Below are 23,775 nucleotides of genomic sequence, written 5' to 3'. Positions count from 1 at the left end.
CTGTGGCCTGAAGTTATCACTTTATGCTGCTTTAGGGTAAAGCCAGCCCTAATGTTTCTCTCTCTCTCTCTCTCTCTCTCTCTCTCTCTCTCTCTCTCTGTGTGTGTGTGTTTTAAGTATCTAGGATATATAGCAACCAGACATATTGAATTGTATCTGGAAGAGAGCTCAAAGACTGGCCAAATGCTTAGCGTACAACATGATCTTGCACACAGAAAAGACAAATACTGATCAAAGCTTTTTAAACATGCATCTCATTTTTTTATTAGGCAAAATTATACTGACTTTCTCTGGTGGAAATAGCAAAGACGCTTGCTTAGGACAAACCTTAGTTTCTAAGTCCTGTTACTGCTACCTATACTTTTACTCATGCCTCAGTTTTTAGATATAGTAGCATCAATAGCTAATCTTTGGTTTAACTATATGAGTTCTGTAGTCTTTCTGAAACTTGCAAGCTACGCCATCTTTGTACCACTTCAATTAGCATATATTAAGGTGTCTTAAGAGTCAGAACCCAGTGGTCCTTAATATTCCCTCAAAATCAGGATTCCAGAGGGAAGGAAACCCAATTAGGTAGACTTGAGTAGTGTGACAGCTGACGTTCCAAACTATTTTTGAGTCAGAAGAATCTTCATAAGGTAACTATCTCCATTAGTATCGACATGGATGAATAAATTCTGAATGATGTTACACATCAGAATTTATCAGGAGCAACAAGGATCCTTCATGTAGTTACCAATTTGTCTTCAAGAAGGAGAAACAGCATCCACTTGAATGGATCACCAGGTTGCCAAATGGACAGCCCAAAAAGATGTGCTGGTGACAGTCGTAGACATGCCAATAGTTGCTCAAAGTCTACTTGCAAATTAAAAACAACAACTCATTTGAGCTTTGGGTGAGACTTACAGTGCTTCCTGTAATGCCCCTTGCAAGGATTCTATTTGCCCCTTGCTAATTCTATTTCTTGCATGAAGATGAGTGGAAGAAAGAGAACAAGATTGTGTGTAGTTTGTAAGGACTGGAAGTTTCACCCAAAGCCCAAATGAAGTTGACATCAACGAAAGCGTAGTACTTAATTCTATCAGGAAAACAAAATTTCTCACAACCGTAGGCTATGGACATTTGCACAAATCAGATCTCTGGCTTTTAACTCCATTAGTAATTCATATAAGTAGTAATTCATATGTTTTCTATTTGGCCATTAGTACTTATTTGCTAAATAGTGCTTGGTGCGGAGGAAAATAATTTATGAACTATCCAAGTAAGAATCAATTAAGAGCAGCAAACAGCCCATCATAAAAATAACTCATACTGCAAAATTAATTGAGGGTTGGAATATGGTGTTATTACTTGGCTAACCAATATTGGAGACCAGTTCAAATAATATGAAACGAGACAGCACTGTGCCCACAAGTTTGGGAGAAAAGAATGAAGAAAGCTGTGTGCAATGGGCCCACAGAAGGAGCAGATGATGAAGGCATCTCATTCACTAAGACAAAGCTGCTGAAAATAAAAGCAAAGCCTAGAACGGTTCCTGCACATTTGTGAAGAGAGAATTCAGAATCTTTTCTTTCTGTTTAGGGAAACGAGCACTGAGTAACCTGCTCTCCAGTGGGCTCAAAGGAGGAGTAGAAGGTACTCCAACTGGGTCATTCACTAAGATGAATCTCCTGGAGAGAGAGAAGGAAAGAAAGAAGACAGATCACCAAGTGATAAACAGTTAACACTAAGGAATGCTGACAATGGGACTTAAAAACAACTAGCAATCAAAAGCAGGGACAGGAAAAATACATGGTTTTCATACTGTACTATATCCAAAGGCTGTGTCTCATAATGCTGAGAACCATTGTTAGCAATAGCGATGACATGTAAGTGCAGAATTATGGGGCTCATAATGGTAAACGGAAGAGACAACACTTCCAGTTCATTACAAGCTGAGACAAAACTCCACTAAAGTTCAAGTCTGGCTCATAATATGTTTGCCTGGTGCCAACACATCCCAGAACTGAAGCTGCTTCCTCCGCCCACCCCTTACCTTGTGATGCCCATGGTAACAGAGAGGCCTCTTTGCAAGGCCTCTCACTCCCTGGAATCAGGAACATTGACATGGCAGCAACGTAGGCACCAGGAATTATGGGAAATGTGGTTTTTCAGGGCTCCTAAATATTTACTGTGGAATGCCGGATTATCAGCTGTTTCCAGAGGCTTTTTGCACCAGGGATGATGGTGATTGTAACTGTTAATTATGTAGCAATGTTTAAATTATATAGCAGGGCAGTCCAACACGCAGCCCTTGAGGCCTTTTTGGGCGGCCCTTGGCAACATTTGATGCCTCACCCCACAGCCCTCATACTGCCTTCCCAAAGCTGGGTAAGCGAGGCACTGGGCTTTGGGAATGAGGTGGGAGGGCTCTAGGACCCTGCCAGAGCCTTGTGCCTCCTTCCCATAGCCCATTGCCTTGCTTAGCCGGCTTTGAGAAGGGAGCTTGGGGATAGCTGGGAGGCGTCAAATTTGGGCCTTGCTCCCCCCCCCCACGACAAGGCAGTGTGTGGCCCATGGGGTCTGTGTTGAAGTACAATTGCAGTCCACTTGGTCCACCCTTACATACAGTATATACACTATGTATTGTATGTATATGTATATACGGTACTTTTCCATGTATAAGACTATGGGTTTTTTTACACTAAAATAATGTTCAAAGTCTGGGCTCATCTTATACATTGATAGTATTCCCCCCCCCCCCATTTTCTTAAATCGGAGTCCACCAAAATAGGGGGCGTCTTATGCATGGGGGTGTCTTATTGACGGAAAAATACGGTATAAGTGCATGAATGTATAACAAATGTGAGGATAAGATCCCCACTGTCTCCCTTAAATAACTCTACTGGAGAGATAGGGTTATTATTGTACCGGCACTATCTCTGCAATTAGGCATCTTCACAAAGACTCCCATCTGGATTCCGGAATGCTCTAGGCTGAGTATACCGTATAGCTTTAAAACACATTTGAAGCAAATTTTCCTTGCAAAGAATCCTAGGCATTATACTTTTTTTAATGGGTTGTTGGTATCTCTGCAAGGGGTAAGCTACTGTGATCAGAATTCTTTAAAGAATGTGCCTCCTCAAAAGTACAATGTGTACACAGCCCTAGTGACATCACTGGAACATGCTGGCCTTGCACTAATTTTGTCCAAGAGATCTCTCAGAACTCTGTCACCAGATTTTTTTAATAAGTGTCCATAAAATGTTCTGGTGAATTCTGCCTGTCTGTCCAGTTCAGATTCCACATCTGCACATTTTAGTGACAATGAAAAATAGTGTAATCCCTGTATGTAATATAATCTAGTAAACTAGCATCTATAAACCAATGCATTTTCTGTGACAGCATTTCGCTAAAGGAAGCAGAATTGTGAATCTTCTTCCATAATCACACAATCCATTTTTTCTTTTTTGCTTAAAAAGCAATCAAACCTTTGTTGATTAGAAACAAAAACCATGGTGAAAATCAAAGTTCTTTCTTCCATGAAATGAAGATGTGATGCTGCCTTCTGTCATCAGTAAGACTGAGAAGAAGGGCACAAGTAACTGAGGGGTGAACAGTATGGCAGGACCTAGTTGGCACAGGAACAAGTATTATCTTCCAAACATACCCTCTGGCTGGGATTGATTGAGTTGGCTGCAAATTCTTCTCTACATGCAGGCTGCTTATTTTGCGTTCCTTATCGAACTTCACCTTGGGACGATACAATTTTATGTCTACATCTTGAGTGGTTGGAGTTCCCCAGGCCAACCTATGAATATAATAGGTTACACTGATCTCTAAAATAATTCAAGCCAGAATTCTTAAAAGACACAGCAGCATAGTTTGTGAATATAAATGTTAATTTAAAAAAACCACAACTCTAGGTGTTTTGATCTGAGACTGCAATCCTATGCTTACTTAACCTGGGAACAAGCCCCAATGGACAATCAACAGGATCAGCCTCTGAGCTTTTTCACATACTAAGAGTGAAATGTGCACCAACTGCATTTAATCCTTTGTCTAATACTCCCTTAGGTCTCAGTGCCAGGATACCAGCACAATATCCTCTCTGCATATAATGGATGACCTGGACAAGATAGCCATCCTGTTGTCCCCATATGTTTATTTAAACCTAGCTTAAATACAGAGCCCTGAAGAGAAATCTGGAAAAAAGCAAATTGAAGGGAGATGTCTAGCTCTTTACTTTGATGCTCTTTACTAACATTTCAGTAGAGTAGCTAGTGCTCAATCACTTTAACTTCAGGGCAATAGAACTTTGATTTGTATGAAACACTGCAAGACGTTTGCAAGACATTTTATGAGGAATTAAGCTAACAAAAAACCACAGAAATGTTTTAATGTTTCCTCTACCTGTAAGGGAATTCTCTAGGGAGATTGATTGTTGTTTCTTCCATCACTGTGTATGGACGGCTGGGGTGTTGTCTGTAAGGCTTCATCCAGGTAAATAAATTTTCAGGGAAGTTTTCAGGAGATTGTAGATTTTGATCTAGGTAATTAAGACGAGGAGAAGAAACTCTAAAAGGATGAACATGCTCCACATCATTTGTTAAATTTGCTCCAGTGATTTTCAATCGGACCTAAGCTCAGTAAACTTTCTCTGGGTTGTACTCACTGAGTTCAAGACTGCTATTTTATGTACATTTGTGTATAACCATGGAGAAAAATACCAAACTGCTGATACCAAGCCTTATAAACATACCCTTTCATGTATTATCTGTTAGGATATTTCCGTTCCACCTTAAAAGGGAGCAGGCTTTGTGAGTCACAGAGTCTGCGTATTTCCTGTTCACAGGATGTTTCTGTTGTGTCTTTGCTTTCGTTTCTCTCTCTCTCTCTGTGCCTGAGCAGACCGAAGCAGGCAGTCATGTTTTTTCTTTGTTCTGACCAACGCTGAATAAACTTGGAAAATGCTCTCCTGCGTGCATCTTTCGCTGTGCATTATCTGCTGATAGAGCGTGCATCAGTTCTAGAATGTCACAAGCTATTTTCTGGAGCTCATGTCACTGGAGCTCGTGCTGATACTGCGTGTCTACGGGAGATCGATGGATCGTCCGGAGGCGACGTGGGGGCCATGATGGGCTGATATCTCCCTGGCAGTATCCCAACATTATCTGCATTTCTTTTCACACTGAAGCCCTTTTTGTTTGTGAGGCATTGCTGTACTGGTATTTTTTCACAAAAGCAGCTGCCAGTCATGGGGCACACTGTATGGAATACAACACTGTATTTCACTTGTTTGTGGGCCTAATTTAAACAGGATGATGGGTACACAAGAAAAACTTACCTGTGAAACATTACATGTACCTAGAATCTCATTTAAGTCGGATCTTATTGCCAGTGTGAAATGTTAGCATGCTATGAATCTGTAGCCAAACAGGTTGGTGTGTTAACAGTGTACATGCATGCAATGCTTGCATGGTTAAATCCTAACTGCATACATTTAAAATGGCTTTGTTGTTGCAGAATATGAGATTCTGGATAAGAATGAATATGTCCTCAAGCAAAAAGGAATGAGCTTGTTTTCAAGTAAAAAATCATACCTGTGATAAATATTATGGCCTAAGGGAATGAAATGTGTGTTTTTATAAAAATTATGAATTGTTCTGGAATTTTGAGATATGTTATGAAGGCATGTATTAAAGGTGAGTAATCTACCACTTTGCCTATTTTAAAATACACCAACCTGTGTTTAAAATACATCAAGTTTTCACTCAGCTAACCTGTGATGCCTTGTTCACATTACTGAGCCTGCTCACATGTGCAAGGATACAAGTAAAACTGCTATAGTTCACCAGCAAAACAGCTCGCACATCTGTTTTGTGGTAGAATATTGTATAACTAGAAAAATACTGAAGGGAAGCTTTTGTTTTAATTATCAGATCTGTTCAGTTGATGTCATCTGTCTGTGGTGGCATGGAAAGGGTGTGCACTTGACTTAAAATTGCCGGTGCCATAATTATATAGAATTGAAGGAAGGCCCTCGGACATGGCGGGATTTGTTCCCTCTCAAATGGATGCCTCAGATGTAAACCACATGCTCAGCCTTCCTTGTCACTTAGAACAGAAGCCATCATCAAGTAAACCAAAGCTGGAAACATGCTGGCAACGAATGAATCATAACTTCTAAAACCGATTTGCTTTTTATGTTGTCTAGATTTAAGCACCAAAGAGAAGTAGAGGGTAGAAATAAACTTTTTCTTGTCCTTTTCTTTGTTCTCCACTCATAGGGCAGCTCTGCTCAATTTCTTTGTTGTTGCAAAAAATGTGACGGATGTGAAGCTGCTCCACATGGCGCCAGCAGAACTGCCATTCTCCCACCAGGTCCCCATGGTGCTGCTGGGTGCCTCAGCATTGTGGTTGGGTCTTTCTGTCCAAGGGAGGAGTCCCCAGAATGCAGGCTATTCCAAGAAAAAGCAGGAGTAGAGCTGGATGAGGAGTCCTGGAGGAGAATGGGCATGTAGGGAGGGAGGAATGGCCTGAATGCAGTGCAAGGCAGATGGCAGCATAGGGTCAGGGAGGTGTGTAGGGGGCTTTCACCAGGGGTGGGGGCTGAGAGTTCTGCTGACTCTTGTGAGGGGCTACACATGTTCCACAGTGCATGCATGGTATCAGCAGGATGGCCCTCAAAAGTAAGTTTATCCTCTTTTGTACTGGAAATATGGACAAAATAAACAACAAGCAGTTTTTGAGTGACTCTTCTCAGCAGATTTTTGAAAAATCTTTTGGAATGTCCAACAAGATCAGAAACATTTCATTTTGTTTCAACAAATGTGGAGTTGTTGTACATACATGCATGTCAAGAAACAAAAACAAGATTGCACCCACGATTGTTTAATTTGCTTGTGCAAATATGTGACTCCACCAAAAAAGAACCATGCATGCACACACACAAGCCTGCTCTGATGGGTTGTTTTGAAAACCAGTACGGTGATTCTTAGTTCCAGGAGCTCAGTGACTTTTAAAATTCAGCATATTTCTACAGGAAGCAGTGTGTTTCTTCTGAGTGGGAGGTCGCTATGGAAGGACAAGTGTTAAGCATAAGGAAATACGTTCTGTTAAGAGGTGGCACTGATGGATCCTTGGGAGGAAAGAGAGGGTAAACCAGGGGCAGGGGCAGGGGAGAAATATATTGCTGTGGAGACAAAGGCAGTGATAGCTTGGTGCCCTCCACTGCCCCAGGAAAACTCATTGCTGCCCAAGGGGTGCCAAGCAGCGGCACAATTTTTGTGCCCCTCCTCAGGCCTGTGCCCTTGGCGGCAACCAACCTACTCAACCCCTGGGTACGCCTCTGGCAACAGTGATGCCTATTCTAAACCCCACATTATTGGAGCTTTAAAGGAAGTTCAGAGAGATCATGAACTCAAATGTGTGTCATAGTATACGTATGCTGAGCCAATGGCGACTTAAAACAGATCTACAGTTTTCCCTCAGGCAAAGATGTGCAGAGCCAACCTGAGGAACAAATTTTAGCATGCATGTTGAAATTCCTTAGAGCAATGAGAGGCTAATTCCACATTCTATGCAAATATATGTGTAACAAGCCACAATGTTATTGTTTTTTCAAAAAAGAGAACAAAAGATTCTTTGGAAAGAGGGAACTCAAAGTGAAGGAGCATAGGGAAAACGGGATACTTAAGCCTTTCTATCTCTTCAGTTTCTCTGGTCCAAATCCTATCTCAAACATAGTAAATTGCAGATCTCATTACATGACTGTGCAATTGCAAGGGATCTCAGTGTCAAAGATGGTTAAGACCTCAATCAATGGCCTCAAATGCCTGCCCAATGTAAAGAGCGCATTTAAGAAAACAGCTCTGTTTAGTCATGGTTTCTGCTTTAGTCTGACACCTATTTCACGGAAGAACCATAGAATTGTAAAGTTGGATGGGACCCCTTACAATGCCGTGAATAATAGATTCATGGCATTGGAAAAGGACCCCGAGGATCATCTAGTCCACCCCCCTGAAGTGCAGGACTCATTTTTGCCCAACATGGGGCTCAAACTCCAAACCCTGAGATTAAGAACCACGTGATCTACCGACTGAGGAAAGCCTTAGACACAGGTCATTCCTAATGCCTCCCCCCCTCCACCCCGTTCTACATTTAATAACAATGTGTTAATGAAATCAACCGCCTTACACTGCAGGGAATTGCTAGGTGTGAAACAGTGGTTCCGGGAACATGACCTTCTCGCATGTTCTTGCATCAGACGCCGCTCCTCTGCTTGGCGAATTCGTTCATTTTGCTTCCTTCTCCAGGCCACCACCCTAAACAAAGTGCAAAGTTATATGCTGCTGTGAGTTTTGTTTGAATTAGGGCTGGGGGAGGAATCCAATGAGTTGTGTCTCCCAAGTGGACACACATGATCTTATCTGCCTGGACCAGTGTGAGATCAGGGCAGGAGTTCTCTCCAGTTTTCCATACCAGGTGATTTGTGGACTCCTTGTCAAAGAAGTACCGTATTTTTTGCTCTATAAGACGCACCTTTTCCCTCCTAAAAAGTAAGGGGAAATGTGTGTGCGTCTTGTGGAGCGAATGCAGGCTGCGCAGCTATCCCAGAAGCCAGAACAGCAAGAGGGACTGCTGCGCAGTGATCCCTCTTGCTGTTCTAGCTTCTGGTATTCAGAATTTTTTTTCTTGTTTTCCTCCTCCAAAAACTAGGTGCGTCTTATGGTCTGGTGCGTCTTATAGAGCAAAAAAATATGGTAATTTCAACTGCCTAAGAGTGGTTCGCTATTGCACTGAGCTCCTGCTGCCACACATACTGAAATCAATGCCACAAGTCCCACTGGGAATCATAAGACTTGATGATGTGCCATCACTTTCAGTGGGAATTCTACATATTCTCTCTCTCTCTCTCTCTTTCAGTTTCCACTCAGGGGGGATTTTATTTAAACGTCACGCATTCTTAAGGGGAATTCTAAATAAAATATGTAAAACGCACATAAAAGTCTCCCTAAGGCTAAGGGGAAATTGAATGCAAATGATGTAAAACATACATAAAAACCTGAGACTTGGAGGCATGTCAAAATCCACCGCCCTCAGCTAGACTTGTCTCCTTGATTTCTACATGCAAGGCAGCAAGAACCCTGCATGGCAGTCAAGCTGTTCCTGGATGGCTGAAATTACTTTTGTTGGGCGGATGGTGTTGATGGAAACGATTAAGGAGCATGGTGGATAAAACTAAGATGGTAACATTTGAATTCCTTCCCAAGGAGCTATGCTATATACAATCAGTGCTAACTAAGTAATTAAAGTTTTGAACCATTTCATCAGGCATTTGGCTGTGGGTATTTATATGCTGCTGCATTCGTTTCCATTGAATTTGATTTTGTAGTTGTTTTAACAGAGCGATCTTAAGGTGCTGCTGGTATATGAGATTCCACAACAGAGGAACCAGTACTCCCTAAGCCACTCCATTTCCCTCACTTTGACTGGCACTAATGGGAAGCTTAGTAACTAAGCCAGCTCCAGGGCTTGCACAGAGTTTTGACCTTTCATGAGGCCCACTGGGGAGAAGGGCTGTTGAGTCCAATGGATCCAAGACACCCCTGACACATCTCTGGAATGCCCCCTTTTTGTGTTCACTCTGCTGTCAGAGAGGGAGGTTGGCAGCATCCAATAGCTCCTTGAATGCTTAGGTTTAATCCCTAATTAGTATTTTATTAATACTGTGTTGTATTCAATTTACTTTTCCTCAGAGTAGACCCTTTAATTTCAATTGATTTACTCCGAGTAAAAGCCAGCTGAATACTTCCCATAGTATTTTATGGTTTAGCATGAGTCACACAGAGCATCCCTAGCGACAGACAGGCAGATTATTAACATTTAAATACGAATTAATTTTAAAAACTCTGTACCTTATAATATCTCTTTCATAAGAGGTCTCATAACTTTCATTTTCCTGCGGGACGGTCTTCTTTCTTGGATGGGGCCTATGAAATAAAAAGTTTTATAAAGTCACGTTTTAATGCATTGATGCTTTATGTAAGAACAAACTAACTAACATCATGTGGAAACTGATTTATGAAGCAATTGTTTATTAAGCAAAATTGATTGAATATAATATGTAGGAGTACCTTTTCTTAGTTCCATCTGGTTCACCAGGTATGGCCATGCCTGGACAGAGGTAGCCTGACTATTGTAGTCTGTGTGTTTGTAACCTTGAGGCTGGATTACTGCAATGTGCTTTATGTGGGGCTGCCCTTGGGCCTGGTTCAGAAGATTCAACCGGTGCAGAATGCAGCTGCTAAAGTGGCGGGGGTGGAGTGTGACAGGGCTGCCAAGATGTCTAAGCAAAGCTGTCACATCTGCACTGGCTGGCTGCCCATTTACAGCCAAGCCAGGTTCAAGGTCCTTGAAAAACTTGTGTCCTGAGTAGTTTACAGACTGTCTAAAACCTTAGCTGTCGGAAGCTCCGGGGGTGGGCACTGCACAGCCCCCGAACTGAGACAAACCTCTCCGGGCGTCTTCCTTGTGGAGTGCAGCCCGGGATGTTCATAAGTCTTCCGCCCCGGTGAGCAGCGACACATATCTGAAAATATGTGCACACTCATACAGCAGAGTAAAACTGGAAGCTGAGGCGATGAGGTGTGACATCTAAGTTATATTTATTAAGCAATATATACAGGACAAAGCAACCATGGCGTCCTCTCACATCTTCTCCAAGAGAGAGAGAGAGAAAATACAAAAGTACAATACAACGGAAGAGATAGGACTGGCTTCCGTTCTCACACTTTCCAAGCATAGAATGTAAACACAGACATGTGATGTAATAATCACACATCCAGCAATGGGAGAGAATGAAAATGCTGATATCCTCCCCCTTTTCATGGTAACCGTTGCTGCACTACCTAACGCAGCTGTACACAATCAAACATACAGTCGTTATGTATATAACAGACTCCTGAAGTGCTTTAACATCTGTGGGATCACTTCCAAAACTTGCATCAGCGTATATCTCAAGACCTCAGACCACATCCAGCAACAGGAGAGTATGAAAATGCTGACAATAGCCATCATAGATACCAAGTATACTACGCATCTTCTTGATCCTATTTTAAACTTTTTTATTTTCTAAAGCATCATTTTCTCGGTTGTAAATTTGTGCCCTGCTGACCGGATGATGCAATCACCATCTTCCCAGGCTCTGAGGAAAAGCTCCAAGCCACATCACCCTCTTCTCAGCTTTGTAGAAGCTGAAGAATGCAAAATCAGACAATGAGTACAGGCAGCATTTTCCCTCTAGAGCAGGCTTCTTCAATCTTGGCCCTCCAGATGTTTTTGGCCTACAACTCCCATGATCCCTAGCTAGCAGGACCAGTAGTCAGGGATGATGGGAAGTGTAGTCTCAAAAAATCTGGAGGGCCGAGGTTGAGGAAGCCTGCTCTAGAAGGTAGGGCCTACAGCAGAAGAGGTGTTGTCTGCCTCACAGTTGGCTCTATGTTGACAAGCATAGTCCAGTCTCTGGGAGCTATCCAAGGTCCTAACCTGTTTAACCTTGAAAGTTCTGTCGTTACCCCCACCTGACTATTTCTGCTGAGACTCTACCAGATGTGGCAAGGACCTATGACTGAGCCTACTGTGATAACCACTAACATGATGCTAACTGCTAAACTTCCCTTGAAATAAGTCTTGCAGTCTTGAAAAACAGGATAGAAAGCAGGGGACAAGATACACGCAGAACATCAATAACCAAAATGCAGAGCACTGAATAGGTTTGGATTTGTGTAATTGTATTCAGAAGTAATAATAAAACATTTAATTTTTACAAAATTTAAAAACAAGTGCCTTGGTGCTTGTCAGTTACACTGGCTAGAGAACTTATTGTAAAGCTTCCTTTCCACAAATAAAATGGCTGGAGATTTCTTTAATTGGGACCAGTTTATCTACTAGCTCACCTTACCCCACAGGTGCCCACTTGACTACTTCAATCAGCAGAATCTGCACTATTCACCAGCACTACATAATACCTGTATCACATTTGTAAGAACTTGAATGTTAAGTGTGGCAGTACCTACACTTTGGAAGTTCCTGCCTATTGATATCCAGCAGACACCTCCACTGCAAAAATTTTGTGCATCTGCTAAAACATTCTTGTTTCGACAAGCCTACCCAGATGCATGGAATGTTGAGGTAATTTTAATATGTTTTAAACTATGTTTGTAATTTTTTCTTGATTTTTTAAAAAATCTTGTTGTAAACGGCTTTGAAGATTTCTTTTTTAAGAATCAAGTGGTGTATACATTTCATGAAATAAATAAATAAGGAAACTGAAAATTTGGGGAAGAGATATGGAGAAACCCCAGAGGCAGCCATGTCTCAATAGCTCTACCTCTCACCCTGTGGCCATGGCTATAACCCAAGCAGCAACAAATTCCAGTGCCAATTCTCTTTGGCATAGAGCCATGGCAGGTTTTTCCATTTAAGGGAGGAACATTTAAACTTTTGCAGATTATGCAATCTGTTTTATGTAAGCCCTGAACCGTGACCTAAGGTAAGTGTTATAATATAGATACGTGTCTATACACAAAGCCATTTTGCTTTTCATAGCTACCAGCTAAATTCATTCTTTATAGTCAGTCTTCAACCCAAGTATCACAATGAATTCTTTCTGAGTCACACAGTTTACTACTTACAGGTATGAAATCCTAACTGAACCTATGAATCTCAATTACAAAATTGTAAAAGCAAAGATTGTAAATGTCTGTCATGAATAATAGTTGGTGCCCATGCAATGATCACTCTGTTTCATGGGAAAATAAAAATAGACAAGGCATAAATTCCCACAACATACTGATATTCACAGCTGGCAATGAATTAGACTTCTAGAAATCTGTGTATTAGAGTTCATAGCACTCCATTATACATTTTTAAGTAGATGAAAAAGGAATGATAGCTTTAACTCTGCAAATGTGTGTTTGTGTGTGTGTGTTACTCCCTCATGGAAAGAATTGATTCTGATCCCACCCCCACACACCCCAAAGACTTTCTTTTCTTTATAATATTTTATCTAGAAAATGTAGATCAGGAGAAGCTGCAAAATACACTTTGCATTTTGAACCTGTGCTCTAAGATACATATTGTCACATGCATGCCTGCACTTGAGAGTCCCAAATCCTCCCCCCCCCCATGAACTTTTAACTACAGCTTTGTCACTGGACAGGCTTCAAATTAAAAACAAAAACAAAAAACATCTCCATCACATTTATTTTTTGTACCTTGGAATATTTCATAGAATCATAGAGTTGGAAGAGACCACAAGGGCCATCGAGTCCAACCCCCTGCCAAGCAGAAAACACCATCAGAGCACTCCTGACATATGGTTGTCCAGCCTCTGCTTAAAGACCTCCAAAGAAGGAGACTCCACCACACTCCTTGGCAGCAAATTCCACTGTCGAACAGCTCTTACTGTCAGGAAGTTCTTCCTTTATTTAGTAAAGTTTAAACGGCTTCTATATTTTGGATACATTATGTGATAGATTTTTCTACTTTACTGAACTCTATTTTAGATGGGTCTCGGAGCACCCTGTTCACCTGAGCTGAACCACAAGGACTGAGGATGTGGTTCTATATAGTAAATGTTGGGATTCAAACAGAATCATTATTCACATGTTCACCCTACCCTGAACTTTAGAAGCAGTTTCAAAAGCTCACAGGATGAAAGCAAGGGCTATGGCAGCTGAGAAATGACCACAGAAAGCACCACTGCATGCATGATTAAAAGAATTCTCTGGATGTTTGTAGCAGAAATGCAAACCCCCAGGCCTTTATCATTCATTGTGCAAGCAAACTAGTTTGAAATTCACTGAAGGATCAAAAAAGAAGAGAATAGCTTCAAGCAAATGATGAAAAATATATCCAGCTTTCCTCCACAACACTTGTTGATTCATCAAACAAAATTTAAATAGCAGCACTGATTGTTTTTACAATACTTTTTCAGCATGTACAATTCTCTGTAAAACACTATCTATCTATCTATAATGTATGATATATACAGTATATCTGGTTATAATGAGAAGAGAGGAATATTTCTGACATCTGGCTCAGGTTATGCTCTATAGCATAAGCTGCTCTAATTACATTTTTTCCCTCCAACATTTATAAATATTTTAAATCCTAAAGAAATATTTTACTCCGGCTACACATCGCCCAAAGAAATAAGGACCACATATGTGTTGGCTCACCTGTCTCAACGTCCATTACCTGGTGGCGGACAGCCCATATTTCTCCACCAACCCCCCACAAGGAAAGATTTGTTGTTTCACAGGGAGATGGGGAGCTCCATCCGTAGTTAATGCCTTGACAGCCTTATCTCTCAACTTTAAGCTCTCTTTCCTTAAGGCATGCCCATCCTTGGCTGGGCTTAGTGACCTGTAACTCAAAGCTACCTGGGCACAAAAGGCCACAAAAATGGTCTCTACATTCCATTCTTGATCCCTCATCCTGCAACCAACTCCAGAAGCTACCAGCTACCACTGAGAATAACTTCTGCTGTGATAGTGTGCTTAGTATAGGATAAATATTCTGATTAAGTGTTTAATTTTCATCCTGACCATGCCTACTCTCTGTTTCTCTCCCTTGCCCCATTTTCTATACTCCTTTTAAATAAGCTGCTCAGTTAGATTTCTGGGTTGTGCTGGTTTACGGGCACACTCTAGGGGTGGTGGTCCTCACACCAATGTTACTTGGACCATGGGGTATGTAACCAGTGGTTAAAATCCCTCAAAGAGCTGGAAGGATTTTTTAAAAAGAGAGTAAGACCTAGAGGGGAGACTAGCTGAGGTTGCCAAACAGAAATCTTGGAATTTCTTGGGAGACGGCTACTCCCAAGAAGACCACCGCAATGCAGGTGTAATTATTCACCCCTTGCCTTGGGGGACGTGGCCAGTGGGTGGTGGCAAGTGGAAAGGGAGAAGCAGGATGGGTCGCCTGTTGCTAGTGAGCTACACTACTGGTTGATTGCTGCAGCAGATAAAATAAATAGTGTTGCTGCCTGCCACAAGGCATGAGCAAACCACCTTGAGCACAGCGATGTAGAAAAGAACTATACAAATGATAATGAAATGAGAAACAAAATCTTGTTCCTTACATGTGAAAAAATACATGTTTTAATCATACTTTCATCACACATACCTTTTGTCAGCAAGTACCAAACCCTAAAACAGACAAAAACAAGACATAAAACAGAGGTTGTAAATTTTAAAATAACGATCCTAACAGCTGTTTACTTAAGCAGAAATGTAGATGTTCATTACTTCTACTGAAGCCCTTCAAGACCCAGGCTACGTTGGTGCACTCCTTAGGAAAGATTATGGAAATTCTCCCATTACCCAATTAGATGCACACCACCACTAAAAATCCCCAACAATTTCTAATATAACTAAAAGTAAACATGCTCTATCAATCTTTACGTAACCACATGGAACCATCCATGTACAACTGAGAGGCTTGGGGAATCCAAACATTTGCAGTATTTGTTGAAGCAAAGGTGGGCCTGTTCCAGAAGATCTGCAAGCCCTATCTTGGTAGTCAGGAGAAGCCTGAAACTAATTGGTAGTTGCAGCAACAATGAGCTCCCCTGTGTTTATGCACTTGCTGTGATACATGGTAATTGGCTTGCTTTGATGTTATGCTTATCTGTGGGCCCTGGGATCTTGGCTCAGAGAAGGGCGCTAGCTATAAGCCTTGGATAGTTGCCACCTATCCCCTTATGGGCCAGGTGGGTTGATGGGAGGTTCTGACTAAACTGGTGTATGATGCTTTGTGTATAAAGGATGTATACACATTTGCCTGGGTGCAGACAATTTAGTTCTTGACGGGAGGCAAGACTACCAATGACGAAACTACCAAAACAAGAGCAAGTGTGTGGTATAAGTGGAGGAGAGACCTTTTCAGTTTTGCTGTTTCAAGTAGTTTTCAAAATTCCAAAGCATAACAGCAATCTTTCAAAGCATAACATGCTGGTAATAAATTTTAAAACATACAATCAATCCCAGTATTCTGAATACAAATACAATATTCCATACCTCAGTCCCAAGTGCAGGGAATTGTTTTTGTCCTGGTACAAAGAGAGAGAGAAAATCAGGAACCAAATCAAGCATATGTGGTTCATCTTTAAAAGGTAAAGGTAAAGGTACCCCTGCCCGTACGGGCCAGTCTTGCCAGACTCTAGGGTTGTGCGCTCATCTCACTCTAGAGGCCGGGAGCCAGCGCTGTCCGCAGACACTTCCGGGTCACGTGGCCAGCGTGACAAGCTGCATCTGGCAAGCCAGCGCAGCACACAGAACGCCGTTTACCTTCCCGCTGGTAAGCGGTCCCTATTTATCTACTTGCACCCGGGGGTGCTTTCGAACTGCTAGGTTGGCAGGCGCTGGGACCGAACGACGGGAGCGCACCCCGCCACGGGGATTCGAACCGCCGACCATGCGATCAGCAAGTCCTAGGCACTGAGGTTTTACCCACAGCGCCACCCGCGTCCCTAGTTCATCTTTAGCCATTAATTAATATTACCTAAATATCCTGCTCTGGAATAGGATGAGACAAGCAGTCTAATTTTTCTTGCCTGTTATACACAAATGAAACCCTCTTTCCATATGAAAGTAGGGCTTTTCACTGTTGCTGAAGGTCAGAAAACAAACAGGGACCAGTCTGATAGGTTGGGTTCAGACATTACTATCTAAACCATACTTTAAACAACCATGGCTTAGCATTGTGTGTGAACCAAGCCTTGTTAATGGTGTGGCTTGGAAATGTTATGAATGCACTCATGAATACTTTATGTTGCATTAATAGTCTAATGGAATGGCACTTTCCACCCAACAGGCAGAGGATCAGCTGAGCGGAATATAACTCATAAGAAACTCCTACTGGCAAAGGAGAGGAAGCAACCTTAGCTGGTAAAAGAGGTTCACCTACGAGTCACATGCTGACAGCACTATATATAACCTCATTCCAGAAAGAAAAAACATTTAATGAGTTTGATTAAAGCCATTGCCTTTATTCAACTGATGAGATCAACAGTTCATATTGTATAGTATTGTAATTTATATATTAAATATAATGTAATATTATATATTATATTATATTATATTATATTTATTATATTATATTATATTATATTATATTATATTATATTATATTATATTATATTATACAGCCATTCTACTTTCATATCATATCAAGCACAAAGAACAAAACATTCTCCATGGTGCTTCCTTTAATTACAGAGTTTCAGAACATTTGATACTGTGAAAACATTAGCCTGTCAGAATGCTACACAAATTTTCAACCTTCAGAAAATACTTGAGATAGCAATTATAATTTTAAAAATAGTATAGGAATTAAAAACCTTAGCTTAGTTTCTTTTGCCCTTCATTTGCTTTGCCTGAGTATGATGTTGTTAAACTGGTGGAGAAAAACCCATTTTTTATAATAAGCTTTATGTTACATCACAATAGCAGTAGCAGTGTCACTGGGTGGAGGGGAGTGCACTGTGATGGAAAAGTCCATAGAGACAAAATTTGGACCAACAGCCATCTGTAACCTGGACCCCAAGATTGCTTTCAGAGGAAGCAGCCATCCCATGTAAACAGTTTTAATTGTTTTTCCACCTTAGAGGGCATGGGATGTGAATTTCAAGCCAATGACTCATCTTTTCTTTTTGCTAAAGTTATCCTTGTTATCTTCAATGACAGCACTGGGAGGTGTTTGCCATTTGTCAACAAACTTTTCTCACCAAATAATCACTCCCTGTTTAATGGTGCATCTGTGCCTTTGAAGTATTAAACTATTCTGGCCAGACTTTTAATCCTATAAGGAATCTAAGATGGTAAATTTTGGACCCACTCTTAACATATGGAGTGAATTCTAATTTAAAAAGAAACAACGGCCAGTGCCCATTCAATGGTGGGAATTTTGGTAAAATCATAGACTGGCTTGCAGTGTTGAACTTGGCCCTGATGGGTGCTCATTGGACAGTGATCCAAAGAGAAACTCCTGCCCTCCCTGTTGCCCCTTTTCAAAAGAGACATTTTTTCTGCATAAGGAAGTATCAGAGCTATTCCATCCAGGATAAGCAGTTAACCATTTTAATATTTTGGATTTCAGCTTAGTGGCTGCTTAAGAATGTTGGGCCAGCTTGCTGATACTAATAACAATGGAAGCTAGAGTCTATGCTTTTTCTGTTTTTCTCATTCTGATTCCCTCACTGAGGTGGTGGAAGAAGACTCATTGAGGATCCAACCCAATTAAAACATGATGACTCAAAGGCATTCTCCAGTAGATCCAAGAATTCCTAGACAAGAGCCACAGTTCTTCTCCCTGGAGGAACCAGGAGAAATTTTTTACCCTTGCCTGTTCTTTCTCTCATTCTTTCTGCTGCCTTTGACTAGATTAACATAGAGAAGCTGTGCCTGAAACTATGAATCATAAATATTGATAGGCATTTGCTTACTTAATTAGAAAGCCTTTATATGGCTAAAACTTCAAGGTCTTAGGGTCAGCACTCAAAAGACAACACTAACTACAAAAGGGATTAAGTACAGTCATTTCTTACCTGCTTTTGTATTTAATTCATATGTACATGATTATATACCCCTGAACATTTTTTGGGTATTGGATCTCTGCACAAATTGAATAAATATATTCTTTAATTTAATTTACCCTGCTCCAGAGTAAAACTCCTACCCAAGTTGTCATACGTGGCAGAGATTTGTAAATCTGTAGCAAGTGCTGCTGGAAATTCCACAGAATCCATTTCAAGGTAGGAATCCTATACACTAGCTGTCTTCCCTAACTTGGTGCCCTCCAGATATTTTGGATTCCAACTCCCATCAGCCCCAGGCAGCATGGCTAATGGTCATGGATGATGAGGTTGTAGTCCCAAATACCCAAATCTGCTATACACATATCTGGAAGTTAGTTCTACTGAACTCAATATATCTTACTTCTGATTAGACATGCTTAGGATTTCACTGCATGACTGCCAGCAGCCTTGATTAGAGCAGAGGTGATATTCACACCCGTAAAGTTTCACGTTCTTACTATCATGATCAATGTATCCTATAAGCTTCTAAAAATTGATGAAAACGTAGTACTGGGGAAATGCTTCTGTGAGCCAAGGAGCAACAAACTCAAAAACAGTTCAGGTTGCATCAATGGCTACAAGCACATGCAACTGCTCTCTCTGAAAATATAAATGCGAGCAGTTATCTGGTTCTGCCTTTAGCACTAATTGGAAGAGAACCAAATTAACTGCTGACATAGGCTTTCATGCCACCACTAGGTACCAATAATGGTGTACACACACACACACACACACACACACACACAGTTTGGAAAAACAGAATGTCCCCTCCATTCCATTTTTAAAAATATTACAAAAAATACTGTATAGCAATCTATGTACCCCACCTTTTCTCTTGACAGGGACTCAAGACGGCTTACAGATAAAATAAAGTCTTTTCTGACCCCACATCAACTGTTTCTTTAATATCCTGACCAGGCAAAGGCAAACTCGGCCCTCCAGATGTTTTGGGACTACAGCTCCCATCATCCCTAGCTAACAGGACCAGTGGTCAGGGATGATGGGAGCTGTAGTCCCAAAACATCTGGAGGGCCGAGTTTGCCTATGCCTGATCCACACTGACGAAAGATGTTGATGAAACTGCAGCCCACTCACTTCAATTCATCATGAACTTTTTAGTTGGTTCTAATAGTAGTTGGGGGACGCGGGTGGCATTGTGGGTTAAACCACAGAGCCTAGGGCTTGCCGATCAGAAGGCTGGCGGTTCGAATCCCTGCAACGGGGTGAGCTCCTGTTGCTCGGTCCCAGCTCCTGCCAACCTAGCAGTTCGAAAGCACGAAGTGCAAGTAGATAAATAGGTACCGCTCTGGCGGGAAGATAAATGGTGTTTCCATGCGCTGCTCTGGTTTGCCAGAAGCAGCTTAGTCATGCTGGCCACATGACCTGGAAGCTGTAAAGCCAGTAAAGTGAGATGAGTGCTGCAACCCCAGAGTCGTCCACGACTGGACCGAACGGTCAGGAGTCCCTTTACCTTTAATAGTACTTGGAGGTTCTGCTGTTACTTTTGATTATTATTTTTAGTGGAACAACATGGCTACCTGCCATTTTTTAAATACTAAGTATCCTTCATATATCTCCTTCTTGGCATTTTGAAACATTAGATTACATACCACTGTGAATTTAAGTATAGTGTTGAGGTTTTATGAATAGAATGACTCATGAATTCATACAGCTATTTAAGTGCTAAACTTGGCCTTCAGTAAATCTAGGGTCATGGTTCTTACTATTAAAGAAAATAGAGAGTAATTATTTGTCTGGCTTTTAGCTACAATTCACCAGGCATATCACTATGCTTCGCTTTGGCAAGAGGATGACCACGACATTCTACAGCAGGAGTTACCAAACTGTGGTCCCTGGACCACCCATGGTCTGTGAGCTTCATCCAGGTGGACCATGGCATGTCTTGTATTAAATAGGCATATTGTTTTTTAGTTGTATTTTTATTGCTTCTTTTCTTTCTTATATTGCATTACAGTTTGAATTTTACAAAATGCAAATTGCAATACAATAAAATACAATATAAGAAATGAAAGAAGCAATAAGACTATAGTTTAAAATCATATAGCATCTAGCACAATGTATTGCAGTTGGTGTGACAAGTCAGAAAAGTCTTTAAGTGGTCCTCTAAGACCCTCAGCAATTTTCAAGTGGTCCATGGGGGAAATGGTTTGGGAACCACTGCTCTACAGTGTTCAACAAGTAACTGAATTCACAAATTTCCCAAACAGTATAGCCTATGCTCCATCTTCTGGTTATTTATGGTAACTGTACAGTGTGAGGCTTTTTGCTAGGAACTCAAGTGATCACCAATTGTTGCAACTGGTAGAATAACCAACGAAAGGAAGGCAATTGTAATTTTAATAAGATGGTTGTATCTCCCCCACTATTGCCATGTTAGGACTGCTCAGTTAGCCTGGATCCAACCCACTGGATCTCAAATGGAAATGTATGAGAACTAGTTTATACAAGATTCCAAACAGAATATAGTATTCCCATAAACTCAACAGATAATTGCAATTTTTAAAAAACAAAAGGCATAAAAAGTTCAGAAACAGACCTCCAGGTATAGGGTGGTATATAAATTCAATAAATAATAATAATAATATCAATTAAATACAGTCTTCATTCATCTCTGAAGATTCAAAGTACCATGGAAGAAAACAAAACAAAAAGCGGTACTTTGGAATGGATTTAACTAACCTTATGTACTAGCAGAACCCAGGAGAGGACTCCAGTTAGTGCAACGGGGCTTTCCCCTCTTCTCCTTCTTCTGCATGCCCCATATCTCCCCCAAGTTCACTCTGGGGGTTGAGACAATGCCCAGAAAAGCACACAGGGTGGGGAGAAGGGGGGGGTAAGCAAAAATGCTTGTGCTGACAGAACAATCAAATTAGTATGATGGTGAATTCCAACTTTTGTTTTTAAAACAATGTCTTCCCCAAATTTACTGTGAAATATTACTTCTTCATTTTTATTCCTGCCTTCCCTACATATGATCTTACCAACAGAAATAGCTGATTGGGCACATGAGGCGTATGTGTGGTCTCTAGATCTCATAGCACTCTAGAGGGCAAAAGAGAAGGGAAGTCATTTTTCCGCATCAAGCATTTTGCAGGACAAGCCATACAGACAATCATGGGTGCACCATGGTTGAGATGCTAGAAGAAGCTTATTCTTGGGCACTCCCACCCTCCCACTCACTCACTCACTCACTCCCTCCCTCCGTGCCTTCCATCCATGGTTTGCTTTCATTTTGACACCAACTACATTAAATTATAACCAGGACTTGCAAATCCACTTTGCTAAGAAAGAGAATTGTGGTTCCACTGCACTTGTAACTCCAGTAGTTTGAACAAAAGCATGGGAATGGTCACTTATAGTCCACCTTTGTCAAGCAGTGGTGTTGCTACTCCTGTGGCCAGAGGCTTGGATGAAATGTGAAGGTCATTTGCAGTTCGCAAGCATGCCCATAACTATCCCAGGTGCACAGTGAGAAGTACCAAAACCACTGAAATTAAGTTCTTGGCTTGCATTTTCCCTTCCTCACTTCACCCAGCGCTGAACCAACCATGCCCCATGTTCTAGCAGCAGAAGTGCTGCATTTGGGGGCAGACTCTATGTATACTTGTTTCTTGAAGAAAATTAGCTAGCTCTCATTTTTGCTGAAGCTTCCTTCATTCCCCAGTAATAGGGACCTTATTATTTATTTTAAAAATAATTATAATGCCCTGTGTTCAAATGTACAATTTAAAAGACAGGATGAAAAAAAAGTGGGGAGGTATGGAAAGAGAAATAAAAAGAAGCCAATTTAGGTTCCAAAGCTTTCTCCTTGCGCAAGGACCAGTTGGAATGGTCGCCAAGGAGACAATTCCAAAGGAGGAAGATCAAATAGCAGCTTATCCCAATTGACTCAATGGAGTGGATGCGCTGCCTCACATGTGTGTCTGCTGCAGCCAGGTGGAATGGCTGCCAGTATCCAAGAAAAAAAATTAATATGTAACAGGTATCTTAGTATACTCAAGCCATATTATTAGAAGTGTTCTCTTTGGGAGGGGGGGAAAAAGTGTCTCTTATGCAAAGTTACTATGTAAATGACAACAAACTTTCTTTCATCTCCGCCCCAACCGCCGGCAATTGAGTTAAAATTATAAATATCCAGATGTTTTCGTTTGTTAAAATAACAAAAAGTACCTTTGCAAGCAAACTATTTTTTGCATGTTTGGGTGTCCGCATCATTTTGAGAGTCAACCTTTCTATTTTCAGGAGCTTCTTGGGCACGAGCTTCTTGGGTTCCTAAGCGTATCACACAGATTTTGAAAAATTACGCAGGATATTTCATAACATCACATAATCTGAATACCTAATCTTATAAGAAACATGATATAACTAGTTGTCCCAGTTAGAAACCCCATATATCGGTGGTGGCCAAACTTGGCCCTCCAGCTGTTTTGGACTACAACTCCCATCATCAATTACCTTATATTCAAACACTGCAAATGTAGTGTGCTGCTTCTTTCTGTTAAGCATCTCACCTTACCCCGATCTAATGAAGCTCTTCCATGGCAACAGCAACACTATCACAGGCACAACCAGCACCTGGGAAATGAGCCCCACCAGCAGAAAGCAGTACAGTCCCACCCTGAGGTAAACATTGATGGGACACACCTTGTATCCTCAGGTCAGGAACACAGCCCTGCCACAGAGATGTGGCTATGGCCACAGAGGACAGTGTGCAACTGTAGATGGCAGCATTCATGAGTCTTGCACCAATGCCAACTTTAGGGCCAAGACCAATGCTTTAGAAGTCATCTGATACAGGCATAGAAGAGATGCTAATGCTGGAAGTGGATGCAATGTTCAACTGGCATGCCTGAACAATTGGGCCACCTCTCTCTCTACCCAGGATTGAGCTGGATAGCTCAAAATACACCTCAGAGACCTTCACTGTTTCCTTAACTTCAGTCATCTCCAAAGGCAACTTCCATGTGTCAAACTAAGAACGGACATGAAAAACCAAAAGCATACTGATTGCATGTTACAATCATGTGGTGGATACAATGTTCTTTAGATCGCTGTTCAGTGCACAATGAAGTGAGTGGGGAGGGGGAAATCTCTCCTCTCATTGCGCATTGCACAGTGACCCATTCTTC

At 41.3% G+C, this 23,775-nt stretch overlaps 1 protein-coding gene across 1 annotated transcript in view; it reads right to left on the bottom strand.

Moving 5' to 3' along the window:
• Positions 1-1,323: 1,323 nt before the first annotated feature.
• Positions 1,324-23,775, bottom strand: part of LOC128408715 (uncharacterized) — a 75,951-nt gene continuing 53,499 nt past the window's right edge. Inside the window, exons 25-33 of the mRNA XM_053378739.1 lie at positions 22,817-22,918; positions 21,628-21,688; positions 16,068-16,099; positions 15,175-15,197; positions 9,900-9,974; positions 8,179-8,306; positions 4,393-4,528; positions 3,650-3,790; positions 1,324-1,670 (exon numbers count right to left, since the gene is read on the bottom strand). Coding sequence (XP_053234714.1) covers positions 1,523-1,670; positions 3,650-3,790; positions 4,393-4,528; positions 8,179-8,306; positions 9,900-9,974; positions 15,175-15,197; positions 16,068-16,099; positions 21,628-21,688; positions 22,817-22,918 — 846 coding nt within the window. The 3' untranslated portion in view covers positions 1,324-1,522. The remainder of the gene's footprint in view (positions 1,671-3,649; positions 3,791-4,392; positions 4,529-8,178; positions 8,307-9,899; positions 9,975-15,174; positions 15,198-16,067; positions 16,100-21,627; positions 21,689-22,816; positions 22,919-23,775) is intronic.

This window comes from Podarcis raffonei, chromosome 2, assembly GCF_027172205.1.
Source record: "Podarcis raffonei isolate rPodRaf1 chromosome 2, rPodRaf1.pri, whole genome shotgun sequence".
Classification (NCBI taxonomy): domain Eukaryota; kingdom Metazoa; phylum Chordata; class Lepidosauria; order Squamata; family Lacertidae; genus Podarcis; species Podarcis raffonei.
This window is presented reverse-complemented; position numbering and strand designations above follow the sequence as displayed.